General features: G+C 38.6%; 2 protein-coding genes across 2 annotated transcripts in view; one reads left to right on the top strand and one right to left on the bottom strand.

Annotated features, from left to right (window-relative positions):
- Positions 1-14,379, top strand: part of sult5a1 (sulfotransferase family 5A, member 1) — a 75,481-nt gene that overhangs the window by 17,194 nt on the left and 43,908 nt on the right. The gene's annotated exons all lie outside the window — the stretch shown is intronic.
- kcng4b (potassium voltage-gated channel, subfamily G, member 4b) lies at positions 612-3,885 on the bottom strand. The gene is made up of 2 exons (XM_058401830.1): positions 2,965-3,885; positions 612-1,804 (listed from the first exon to the last, which is right to left on the bottom strand). The coding sequence occupies exons 1-2, from the start codon at positions 3,715-3,717 to the stop codon at positions 983-985; spliced, it is 1,575 nt and encodes a 524-aa protein (XP_058257813.1). The 5' UTR covers positions 3,718-3,885; the 3' UTR covers positions 612-982.

Here is a 14,379-nt window from a genome sequence, read left to right as displayed (position 1 = left end):
CATGTCACAGTTTACTGTTTAAAAATATACTTTGTTGAGGCTTCATTTTATATTTCTTTATTTTGAGATTAAATCTGGTAGTGTACTGTGACAAAAACCACATGTAACCTGAATCTGGCTCCTAATGTCACTGGCTTTATAGCATTTATTGATTTTATCTCTTTATTTCTGTTGCATAATCAGTTTATCAAACCTGGAACATGCTATCTATAAAAAAAAAGCAAAATGCCATACATGCTTTTACAGTAAAACAGAATAATAAAAGCAAAATAAGAATCCTTTTTATTTTGTGTTATTTTTCAAGCACAGGACAGAAGTATTTAGAAAGTTTTACAACTCCCAAGGGAGGACTGCAACAACAACCAATCAAAACAATAATGGAGAGTTATTTTCAGGTCCATTAAGTAGTAATTAAGTATCAATTAAGTAGTAATTAAGTAGTAATTTAGTCTTGGTACAAGTATTTCAAGATTTACTATTTCAGAAATGAACAGGAGTTGTGTACAAAATGTGTGAATTTTTTTATTTTTTATTTTTCAGAAGAGACCAAGCAAAAAATAAAAGACGTTTTGTGACAGATGTTGTACAAAATCAAACCTATACATGCCCAGGGAAACAATTCAGGTTAATTCAGTTCAAGAAGATTATGTCTGTGACAAACCAAAGCAGAATGCAAGGTCTAATCCAAAATCACAGTTGTTACTGTTACTGTTATTGTTGTACCAATATTTATTGTTACTGTAGGTTATATAAGGAAATGAGTACACTCTTACAAATAGTATGCAGTAAATTGTTTCAGTAAAGTTCTTTGCTTTCATTATTAGTCATGATATGCGGATGAGGCCAAAAAAAAAAAAGATAAAGTCCCGACATATTTAAAGTCAAAGCTAAAGCTCTGTCTTGAGGTTCCTGTTTTTACTGGGCACAAAAATTCACTCACCACAAGTGTTTCTGCAACCCCCATGATCACTAGTTTCAGCATCTACAACAAGTCCGAGCATGATGTGTCTGTTAAAACAGTTTTTTTAGGTCCATCCCTATTCTCACCCTCATGCAGTTTGTTAGAATATCCTTGAGTCCAACAGTAGGCGTTTGTCTCAGATTCTACCCAGACCTCCTCTGCGGCTAATAAGGCAGCTCTTTCATCTTTGTGCATCATTTCCTGTTCCTGTTTCAGCTCACGGTAGGAACGTGAGAAGACGTGGAAAATAGAGGTAGCTGGGAAGGCCATAATGAGGATTCCGCTCAGGATGCCGCTGAAGGCCACCACCTGACCAGGGATGGAGCGTGGGACCATGTCGCCGTAGCCCACCGTGGTCATGGAAATGATGGCCCACCAGTAGCATGCAGGGATGCTGCTGAAGCCATGGCGCTCGCTCTCGGCCAAGTGTACGAGAGGTGAGAACAACGTGACAGCCACGCACACAAACAGGAGCAGAAGTCCAAAATCGTGCATGCTCCTTTGCACAGTCAAGCCGAGAGTCTGCAATCCCAACGAGTGCCTCGCCAAACGCATGACGTACAGGATGCGTAGGGCACGCAGGAGTCTCAGAATCAGACCCAGCTTATCCAAATACCCTCCACCGACATTCGTACGATCTCCTAGCCTTAGAGCTCTCTCGTCCACCAGCAAGGAGATGTAGTACGGCAAAATGGCCATGGCGTCAATGATGTTGAGTGGCCCGCATGCAAATTCTAGCTTGCTACGTGCCTGCAGGAAACGTAGAGCGAGTTCGAGGGTAAACCATGCCACGCATACAGTCTCCACAATGAATATCTGTTGGCACCGCTGGGAACATTCACCCTGTTTGTGAAGAATGTTGACATTAACCTTAAGCATACAAGAAATGTAGGTATAATTACTACAAACATTTTCCCTGTAATACACGATGACCCTGCTTACAAATTTTTTTTCTTTACAGGTATATAGGAAAGGTCACTAAACAATTATGAGGAACGTGTATTATTGTAGATTTTGTGGTTTGATTTGTATAACGGTTAACAATAGACATTTGGATTCAGTGTAGCTTTACAGAAATCTACAGAAAATCTCTCATGATAAGATGACAGAAATGAGGAAGAAACCTTAGGAACTAGACTCAAAAAGGGAATACATCCCCTAATGCGTGCCATCAGATAATGTAGTCATCATTTTATTATGAATGAGAATGTAGCACAAATGTGCCTTTGTTCCTGATAATCATTCAGAGATACTGTGAAACCTTTTAGCATTGTGCAACTAGAACAAACTTTACAGCAGGCTCTCATAAATGTAATAGTTTTGTATACTTGTTACATTATTACATACAGATTATAAAACACTTGAAACTCCCATGCTTAGACATGGTACATCACTGGCATTTCTCAGGATTTTTGTTGTTTTCTCTGTACAGGAAAACATGTTGGTTCTTGTCTGGGGCAATCTCTCTCTCTCTCTCTCTGTCTCACACACACACACACACACACACATACCCACCAGATGCAATAGATTAAGCCTACAGTTATCTACAACTAAACGTTGGTTATGTATGGATATGCGACTATTATTTAGTCCTTACACTGATGATGAATGCAGGCAAGATATTATTATTATTATTATTATTATTATTATTATTATTATTATTATTATGTAAGAAAATAAATAAGCAAAAAAAATAAATCAAACTTGAAAATTCATCATCAAATCTAAAGAATTTTATCAATATGTTTATATTAAACAATTTTAACTTTGGTACGTCAGTTAATACATTTGTAATTTAGCTATTTTGTTAGTAAGCTTGTTAGGTTTTGTATGCTTGTTAATTTTGCCAGACAATTTAGTTGTGTAAATTCTTTTAGCTTGTTAAATTAGCTATTCATCTAATATGCCTTAGCATTCATTCCAAATGGGTTATTAATCATAAGCAGCAAGCCAAATTCCAGGTTTGCCTGAATTATTAGAATATGAATTATTGATCCACCTACTCTGCTCTCTTCCTCTCTGAGATCAGGCATGGTGCTGATGCACAAGCTGACCACGGTCACAACGATCATAGCCACAGAGATGTAGGCAAAGCTCTTGCCCAGCCATCCAGAGTGTGGGTTATCCACCACATCCCTCAGACGGTTCAAGAAGCCATGGAACCCTTCCTCCTTCTCTTGTGTTGGTTCTTTATTCAGCCTCTTCTGCCTCCGAGCTTCCTCTTTCCGCTTCTTCTCAGCCACCTCCTCCACACAGGTGATCATAACGCGCCTGCAGCAGCGCTCCATCCCAGTGGGCTCGATGCCCCAGTAAGCCAGCTCGTCTGAGAGAAAAACGGCGCATGCTTGCCTCAGCAGCCTCAGCTTTCCTGCCGCCAGGAAGTTGAGGATGACGCGGAAAGCTGTTGCACTTCGATCAAAGAAGAACTCGCGGTTCACCTCATCATAATCGTCACACAGCCGGGCAATGTCCTCAGGACTGCTGCAGTAACGTAGCTGGCCCAAACGGGAGAGTGGGAAGTCATCTAGCGTGCTCCAGGCAAATGTATAACGATCTCCACCAACATTCACGAGGGCCAGTTTGCTGTGGTCAACATTTGTGAGTGCAGAGGGGTCACGTAGTGGCTGAGCTCGCTGAAAGTACACTCCTTTAATGGTCTCAGTCTCAGGGATCTCTGTGAAAAAACGGTCAAGGCTGCTGTCATCTGAGCTGATGGAGAAATTGCTGAAGTCATTTGTGTTGCTTATGATAGGCATGATGATATCAGGCAAGTGCAGGGGCTGCAGTGGAAGCTGTGCTTTTGGTGTATACAGATTACAAAAGAGGGTGTCTGTAATGAGAATGAACAGAATTAAGAAAACCAGAGAACAGTAAATGCACAGTCATATGCAGTTTATAGCAGATATGCTTTCACAGGCTTGTTAAATCTGTAAACACTGGTGTCTTTGAAAGTACTGGTGTCTATTTCCTAGTGAGTTCCTCTGAATATTTTTTTTTAACAAGATCCCAGCTTTTATACATGCACAATATACACCTGACCTGTTTTTGTCTTCTTCTGTTGTAATGCATCCTTTTCGGTTGAGTTGTACAACTCACTTGTAAAGAATGGTCATTTACTGTTACTGAGTTACTGTAGTCTTCATGTCCGAATGAAACTGTCTGAGTAGGTGTTCTGTTTTTTAATTTTTTTATTTTTTATTAAAGACAATATTTAGTGTATTCGAAACAAATATGAAACTAAAGGGCCTTTAGGACCCAGAGCAATATTCTATTAAGGTCCCATTTATGGTTCTGTGCAACCATTAGTCTCTGCTTTTTAGTGTTGACAAAAACCTTTTGATATGAAAACAACATTTCTAAATGGATCCATAATAATGTTGGCAAAGCACCAGAGAGAAAGAGAGTGAGAGAGAGAGAGAGAGAGAGAGAGAGAGAGAGAGGTAATCTTTGGGGATAGCTTTTTCCATCACCGCAGCAAAAACATAAGCGGAACTGTTTACAATTTGCAAGCTGTATATATGCCGAGGACCAGCTGACATCCCATATTTGTTTGTTTTCCACCAACTTTCTGAAGTTTGTGCTCCAAAAATGCGCATTTTAGCTCATTTTCATACATCACCATTCTGCACATGTGACTCCAATCTGTTTATTCAAATATCTCCAGCACCACACAGCCCGTCCAACCCCCATCCCTCCTCTCCAAAACAGCCTCAAAATACAGCCGCTCTCTTTGGCACTTACCTGATGTACTTATATGGTGCGCTTTCCTCCTAAAAACGTCACTCTTCAGCACGAACTCACCATCACTCACATCCCAAAACGAATAAGGAAGAAGAGATTTTAGATTTCCATCACTCAGAACAGCTCATACTCTTGCTAAAAAATACTTTTTGGCTGGCTGGAGGCACGGTTAAAAGGCTTTATGATGTGTATCCGGGCGCACTGATGTCCAGCATCTCGGAGCTCGCAGTAGTTAAGCGCCGGTGTGTTCATGCGCCACGGCGCATGCTGACTCCTGTTGTTTCTGTTCACGATGCAAGAAGTAATCCACCAATCCCAGGCACATCAGCAGGAAGGCCTTGGTAAACCCCGGGAGAAGAAAAAATATATACACACACTCTTCAAACCTCAGAATAAAACCGATTGTCTGCGGATATTCTGAGAGCGCGCGCGTGTGTCTTTGTGTTTTAATATCTTAAAAAGTACAGTTAGTTTTCAGTGAGTAAACTTTGTTTTTATATTTTTTTCCTATAAAAGTATTTTTTGTTCAAACTGAAACTTTGGTTGGTATTATATATTATAGGCTTACATCCAACTCGTAAGGTTTTTACTATATTTACAAGATGTTTTGTATAATATACTGTATACTCTATAAATAGAGAGCAATTGAATGCAAACCCAGCATAAAATGTCATGATAAGATTCTGAGCAATTACTAGCCACAAGAACAGCATCAATTTGCCTTGCTGTGTATTCTACATGTATATGGAGCAATAAATGCAGTTCTTTCTAAAGAAATTCCCCTAGAGAGAGAGATAGAGAGAGAGAGATAGCAGCTTCATTTTCAATTCTGCTATATGTACAATACAGGAAATACAGAGGATAGAAATTGCATTTCTCTCAGTCCTACCATGTTGCAAAAAGTCTTACTGATGGTGATGGAGAGTGCTATCTAACACACGGCACCATAATCTCTCATAGGTGTCCTACAGGGTTGAGTCTTAGCATATGATTTTCATAATTTCCATGCAAACCATTCACTGAGCTCTTGCGCATATATCAAGATAGATATGACCACACAATATTTCATCATATGATGATATCTCGCAGTCAGAAGAACTTTTAATTCCTTCTAACCAAATGACTGCAGCAAAATGACTGCAATCATATCATAGTGAGAGTTTTCACCCCTTTAAATTATGCAGTTCTGTTATGAAAGCTAGAGAAAAAGATGACCTTTTAATGTAACCATAGACAAACAGTGTGAACCAGGGAAATACCCACAAAGTGTACAGTATATAAAGATGCTAGCCATCCTAGTAGGAGCATACCAACAGATGGGTTCATCAAATACTGCTGTTTATTTCTTTAAGTACTTGCTAACTGTAAAGGTAATTCTCCGGACTAATGCTGAATGTCGCTTGGCTCCTGATCCTGGAGAATAATGAGTATCAGGGATTAACAATAATCCTGGTAACATTTGAGGACACTTTCCTATGTACAGGGCATTTGGATTGCCTCAAATTTCCATTTTCTTAAATGTTACATTATGGAAAGGAAAACATGAATCAAACTGAAAACTGAATCAGGGAAGAAAAATAACATAGTTTGATGTTTCTGAGCTGCCTTAGGCTATCCTTGACAATCCTGTAATAGTAATTAATGTCAACACTGTGTGAAAGACAAATGCCTTACATCAGCTTAGATGTCTTAATGTCTCAAGGCACAACAGAAGTATGACGAGCCAAAGAGTAAAGGAATTCACTATAATTTAATAAGATCATCAAGGAGTCAGGAATTCTGGAAAGTTTAGCTTTTTCCTTGTGGAAGAAGACACTTTTAGTGAATGGGTATCATGTAATTTATCTTTGTTGAGGAATTTGGATCAGTTGCAAAGGAGCTTTAGCTAAATTGTCCCCACAGCAATCCCCAATGCAACACACTCCCTTTAAGGTCAGAATAATGGAATAATGACAGATACAAAAGCGCTTTAAAGTCACTATCAATGAAAACATCAATACAGGTTTACTAGGTTGCAGACTAACAGTACCATCAGTCTAAACACTGCTGAGAGGAAATAAAGCAAGAAGAGCAGACAGACAATACTTTATTAATTAATTAATTAATTAATTAATTTATTTATTTTTGCTCAGTGGGTTTCCTCTGGGTGCCCCAGTTTCCTCCCACAGTCCAAAGACATGCTTCTCTAAATTGCCCATAGTGTGCGATTGCGTGAGTGAATGAGTGTGTGTGTGTGCCCTGCGATGGGTTGGCACTCCGTCCAGGGTGTATCCTGCATTGATGCCCGATGACGCCTGAGATAGGCACAGGCTCCCCGTGACCCGAGGATAGATTGGATAAGCGGTACAGACAATGAAATTAAATTAAATTTATTCATATTTATTAAAACAATGCTTGTATAAGCATTTTGGGAAGATGTAGGTCTTCACCCGTCATTTGAAGACAGCCAGTGACTCTGCTGCTCTGACATCTAGGGGATGTTCATTCCACCACCTAGTTTATGGAACAGAGAAGAGTCTTAATGCATACCTACCTTTTACCCTGAGAGATGGTGGAACTATTCGAGTAGTACCAGATGATCTGAGGAAGCATGGGAGTGTTAAGAGTTTTGAGGTAAGAGAGTGCTAGTCTGTTTTTGGCTTTGTATGCAAGAATCACATTTAAGTCTGATACATGTAGCTACCAGAAACCAGTGGAGGGAACGCAGCAGTGGGGTGGTGTGAGTGATCTTCAGAAGGTGTGAAATGAAATCAGCTTTCCTTAAAACAGAATACTAATTACAGAGCTCAACTACCAACACTATTGGAGACTGAGACAACAGAGGAGAATAGATGAGATTATTGGAAATTAAAATTCTAAAAATGAAAAAAAATTCTTTGTGGATGAGATGGCCTGTGTCTGTGAGAGGTGACGACAGAGATGGGTTTAAGGTACATATCTGCAGCCTACTCAGAGTGAGGTTGAGTTTTAAGTATGGCTGAGGATTGGTAACAAAATAAGAACAGTACTAGACTAGATGCTTTCTATTTAAAAAGTATGTTTCTAGCCTTAGTGGAACATCCTGCAGATATATTTAATATATAAATTAGTAAGCCCTGCCTACTTTTCCAATTCCACTTATACAAGAATGAAACTATACTTGATTAACCACCTGAGAAAATTGTACAGCACTTCCAATCAACAATTCTATATAACACAACAATTAAAATGACACAAATCTAGATCTAGACTCTAGAGTCAAGCAGATAGTACAGATAAGTCAGAATCCTATCTTGCCAGAAGAGAATAAAGATAAGATACACAACTTAAGCACAATGAATGGGATAGAGTCATTAACAAAATATTCACTTAACTATATTTTGGTTAAGCACTAAATTACTTACATTACTTCATTTGAACTGCCAAGCTTATGCTCCAGAATGATGGTCAAATATGTGAATGAATATACAATTTTGCTGGGTTTTTGATCTATAGAACATCAAGTATCAGGGATTAACAGTAATCTCTTCTGGACAGATTATAATATGTGAAACCATGACATTCCAGGACCAATTGTTGTGTTATAGGACTTGGAGTTTCTCAAGTTATACAAATCCAAAAAGAATTGAAATGAAATGAAAGTCAGGGGTCCAATTTTAGTTTATGTAAATAGCAAGCAATAGTGCTATAATTTGAAGGTCTGCTTTCATTTTAAACTGTTTTCATTCCATGTATACTGTATATACTAGTATATACCATATACACCAATCAGGCATAACATTATGACCACCTAATATTGTGTTGGCCCCCATTTTGCTGCCAAAACAGCCCTGCCATGTCGAGGCATTAGATCCCTGAGGGTGTGCTGTGGTATCTGGCAAAAAGATATTAGCATCAGATCATTTAATTCCTGTAAGTTGCGAGATGGGGCCTCCATGGATCAGACTTGTTTGTCCAGCACATCCCACAGATGCTCAGGCCAAATGAACGCCTCAGACTTGTTGTGCTCATCAAACCATTTCTGAACCATTTTTGCCATTTTGGCATGGCACATTATCCTGCAGAAAGAGGCCATAGCCATCCGAGAATATTGTTTTCCCCAAGGTATCCCAGCAGGAAGTCAGATATATAGTCAGATATATAGTATATATATATATAGAGTATATATATATATATATATATATAATATATATATATATATATATATATATATATATATATATATATATATATATATATATATATATATATATATATATATATAGTTGTGCATATCCTTAAAGAAAGTTTCTCTGCTCATAAGGTGATGCACTTGGCTGGATACTGCACCATGGGGGCAAAAGAACTGCCAATCGACCTGCGTAATAAGGTAGTTGAACTTTATAAAGCAGGAAAAGGATATAAAAAGATATCTCAACACCTGAAAATGCCAGTCAGTAGTGTTCAAACTCTGATAAAAAGGCCCGCCTTCAGTACACCAGACAGCACCTAGACAAGCCTCACAGCTTCTGGAGCACAGTCATGGAGTGATGGCGTGATGGAGTTGAAGTATTGCGACCAAAATTGAACTTTATAGTCACAACCATAAACGCTATGTTTGGAGAGGAGTTAACAAGGCCTACAGTGAAAAGTACACCATCCCCACTGTAAAGCATGGTGGTAGATCTCTTATCTTTTGGCACTGTTTGAGCTCCAGTGGCACAGGGAAGTTAGTCGAAACCGATGTCAAGATTAATACAGCATGTTATCAGAAAATACTGGCAGACAATTTGCATTTGAGAGCATGAAAGCTGCGCATGGGACGCTTTTGCGATCCAAAGCACAAGGCCAAGTATACCCTCCAATGGCTACAGCAAAAAAGGTGAAGGTTCTGGAGTGGCCATCACAGTCTCCTGACCTCAATATCATTCAGCCACTTTGGGGAGACCTCAAACGTGCAGTTTGTGCAAGACAGAGAGAGAATTAAGGACCTCATGCACAATTATTACAAAAGACTGCATGCCATCATTGATGCTAAAGGGGGCATTTTCACAATATTAAGATCTAAAGGTATGCAAACAGGGATTATTTCTTCATTTTCTTTTTATTGTTATGTTTTGTTTGATGATCGTGCCATTCGGTTATGCCTTACATATGAACTCGAGTCCTGTAAGAAATAAAATAAATTTGTTTTGCCTTCTCACTCATGTTTTCTTTAAGAAATGGTAAACATCTTGCAAATTCTCCCAAGTTATGCAAACTTTTGAGCGTATGTGTGTGTGTGTGTGTGTGTATGTGTATATATATATATATATATATATATATATATATATATATATATATATATATTTGTTGTAGTTATGTTTGGGCCTGATTTTGTGTGTTGCACAGACTCTGGCTCTCAGGTTACATGCTGGAAAAACCGGACTGAACCATATCAAGTATCAAGTACACATGAGAATGCTGCGACGCAAGAGCATCAGTGTTTACTTGGCCTGGCAATCCTTCTCAAATGTCCTGATAAAAGGAATTTTATATAAAAACTCAATGAAAGATATAAAATTTACAACTGTACATACCGCCGTAAAGATGGCTTTGTAACACTGCAGCCACATGGGTAGACTAGTTGGTTTTTTTTGTTTGTATATAAGCTACAGAGATGAAAGTTTTGATCTATTATTAAGCAAGTTTTTTTTTTAGATGAGAAACATGAACCGGTTCATTTCTCAGTGCAGTAGTCTAACTTTGGAGAACAAAAAGCTATTCAAGATGGCCATGGAAATCAGTAGTCATAAAAAGGAGTTATTTAGGAGTTATGTTAGTGGGTTTTTTTATTTATTTTTGTTAAACAACCTATGATTATTGAGTCAGGGGAAAAAACATTAATGTATAATCTGACATTCCTGTGCTGTGAATCAGCACTGCACCAGAATTCCTTTTATTTGGGAAAAGTGGCAGTCTCTGATATGGACAATAGCAGTTTCCCAATCACTTGGGCCATATACTACTGCATACTACTGTACTTAATAACATAGATGGACAGACTGACATTTATAGATAAACATAAAAATGATAAGGGGATGTGCACACCACATTTAAATGCTGTTATAAACTGCTGTTGTCATTGTTAACAAGCGTCCATTTTTGCACTAATAACCACACAGACTGTATGCTGGTCAGTATTATATTGTCTCTTGTCTTGCACTGTTTGCACAACGTTGTACCCATGCACTTTATGTGAATAGGTTAATTTCAGGTTTTTTTTTTTAGTCGTGTCTAGATAGATAGATAGATAGACAGATAGATAGATGCAACTTTATTGGCATTGCATAGTACAGATACATAGTAATGAAAAGCAACTACCAGAAGTGCAAATAGTAGAAACTGTGAGACAAAAAGTGCAGACAAACATGTAAATATCTAAATACGCTATGGCAGGTAGTAAGTGCATAAGAATATGTGCTAGTTGTGTACACAGCACAATATCTGAAAAAAATGTATATATAATTGTGTCTGTGCAATAAGTTGTACATTGTATGTACAATGGTAACCAAGGTCATACACAGTGTATATGTAGGTAGTATAGTTTATCTATCTATCTATCTATCTATCTATCTATCTATCTATCTATCTATCTATCTATCTATCTATCTATCTATCTATCTATCTATCTATCTATATATATATATGTATACAGGGGTTGGACAATGAAACTGAAACACTGGCCAATTTAGTGTTGGAGGTTTCATGGCTAAATTTGACCAGCCTGGTGGCTAATCTTCATTGATTGCACATTCCACCAGTAAGAGCAGAGTGTGAAGGTTTAATTAGCAGAGTAATAGCACAGTTTTGCTTAAAATATTGCAATGCACACAACATTATGAGTGACATATCAGAGTTCATAAGAGGACAAATTGTTGGTGCACGTCTCGCTGGCGCATCTGTGACTAAGACAGCAAGTCTTTGTGATGTAACAAGAGCCACAGTATCCAGAGTAATGTCAGCATACCACCAAGAAGGACGTACCACATCCAACAGGAGTAACTGTGGACGCAAGAGGAAGCTGTCTGAAAGGGATGTCCGGGTGCTAACCCAGATTGTATCCAAAAAACATAAAACCACAGCTGCCCAACTCACTGCAGAATTAAATGTGCACCTCAACTCTCCTGTTTCCAATGGTTTCAATGGTGCCAACAGCGAAAATCTTGGGCTGTGGACAATGTGAAACATGTATTGTTCTCTGATGAGTCCACCTTCACTGTCTTTCCCACATCTGGGAGAGTTACGGTGTGGAGAAGCCCCAAAGAAGCGTACCATCCAGACTGTTGCATGCCCAGAGTGAAGCATGGGGGTGGATCAGTGATGGTTTGGGCTGCAATATCATGGCATTCCCTAGGCCCAATACTTGTGCTAGATGGGCGCGTCACTGCCAAGGACTACCGAACCATTCTGGAGGACCATGTGCACCCAATGGTTCAAACATTGTATCCTGAAGGCGGTGCTGTGTATCAGGATGATAATGCACCAATACACACAGCAAGACTGGTGACAGAGTGGTTTGATGAACATGAAAGTGAAGTTGAACATCTCCCATGGCCTGCACAGTCACCAGATCTAAATATTATTGAGCCACTTTGGGGTGTTTTGGAGGAGCGAGTCAGGAAACGTTTTCCTCCACCAGCATCACGTAGTGACCTGGCCACTATTCTGCAAGAAGAATGGCTCAAAATCCCTCTGGCCACTGTGCAGGACTTGTATCTGTCATTCCCAAGACGAATTGATGCTGTATTGGCCGCAAAAGGAGGCCCTACACCATACTAATGAATTATTGTGGTCTAAAACCAGGCGTTTCAGTTTCATTGTCAAACCCCTGTATATATATATATATATATATATATATATATATATATATATATATCTCTATATATGTATATATGTATATATATATGTGTGTGTGTGTGTGTTTATATATATATATATATATATATATATATATATATATATATATATATATATATATATATATATATATATATATATATATATATATATATATATATATATATATATGAGAGAGAGAGAGAGAGAGAGAGAGAGAGGTAAACTAGGGTAAGGGTACTGAATTTAGAGTTATATACATTTATAATTATATAAATATGTAGAGATGTAACAGAATGTATAGGGTTAGAACTGTAAGGTTATTAGAAGAAGTGAAGTATTAGTGAAACAGTCTTAGCAGTGTAGTGTAGACTTCAGTAAAACGGGCTCCACAATGTTATGTACATTTTAATGATCTCACATATGCTCTGACTATCACTGGATATTAGGTTTCCCCATCATGTACCAAATTTCCTTCTTTAAATCAATATGATCCTATTCCTATTGCCATGAAACATTATCACCTAAATAAAATCGCCAGCCCATTATTGAGAAACTCAAAGGAGGCAGAGGAGATTACATTGCCTAAACCTTTATTAAATAGAATGCACTACATAGATTACATTTGTAGAATGCACTACATAGATTATTTGTATAGACCCATTATAAACATACTGCATGCCTTTCCATATATCTGGGTGTAGATCTTGAGGCAAAAGAACCACTCTTAGTGACTATATTGCACATTGTGTGCTTCTCTACACTTTTGAATGCACATGTCTAACTGTTCAGTACTTTTTGCATAACTTGCTGTTCTCTAACAAGGTGCTTAATGGCAAAATTCACATCTGGTGTTTGATCCATATATCGACCAATACATTTTCTGGTTCAATTAGAATTGGTATTTCAAAAGTCCTCTTCATCATGCTGTTCACATTTTGACATCACAAGACCAGACGACACCTAACATTGATCAACAGTACCTCTCCAGTGTGAGGCTTCAAACAGGATGTTCTCAGAGGGAAGTGGCCACTGAGGTTAGACTGTCACAGAGTGTCATCAGCAAGTTGTGACAGAGATACAGAGAGACTGGAAGAGTCACAGAAAGGCATAGAAGTGGACGTCCTTTGGCCACATCCCACGTTGATGACTGCTTCATTGTGAACAGTGCCCTGCGGAACTGGATGATGAATGCCACTCAACTCCAGGCACATTTAAGGGAGATGAGAGGCACCCAAGTGTCACATCAGTCCAATACAACCTGAATAATATCATTAATCCAGTCATTGTGCCCCTGCAAGAACAACACAGGCCTAATTTCATCTTCATGGACGACAATGCTCCAGCTCATCGAGGTCACATCATTAGGGAATGACTGCTGGAGGCTGGGGTACCTCAGATGGAGTGGCCTGCACTTTCTCCAGACCTGAATCAGCTGAGTCGCTGTGTAGAGGCTTGTAACCCTCCACCCCAGAACCTCAATGACCTGAGGGCCGCCCTTCAAGAAGAGTGGAATGCCATGCCTCAGCAGACAATAAGTCGACTCGTGAACAGCATGAGATGTTGTTGTCAAGCTGTAATTGATGGTCAAGGGCAAATTATTGAGACATTGACATTTTTTTTGTGGTATACCCACCACTGTTGTTGGCTTTTGTTTCAATAAATTGTTTGAGATGAGGAAATCACCATTGCATGCTTCTACTTAAATGCCCTACTTTTACATTTTCCATAAATTTCACCCAAAAGCCAAATATCCTTAACTTTATGTGAGTAGTGTATATGTTATGCAAAGCAGTCAAACCACAAAACTGAAATTTCTAAAACAGGCCAGTAAACAATAC

The sequence above is a fragment of the Hemibagrus wyckioides genome, linkage group LG10 (genome assembly GCF_019097595.1).
Source record: "Hemibagrus wyckioides isolate EC202008001 linkage group LG10, SWU_Hwy_1.0, whole genome shotgun sequence".
Lineage (NCBI taxonomy): Eukaryota > Metazoa > Chordata > Actinopteri > Siluriformes > Bagridae > Hemibagrus > Hemibagrus wyckioides.
The sequence above is the reverse complement of the archived record's forward strand: the minus strand, read 5'-3'. Positions and strand labels throughout refer to the sequence as shown.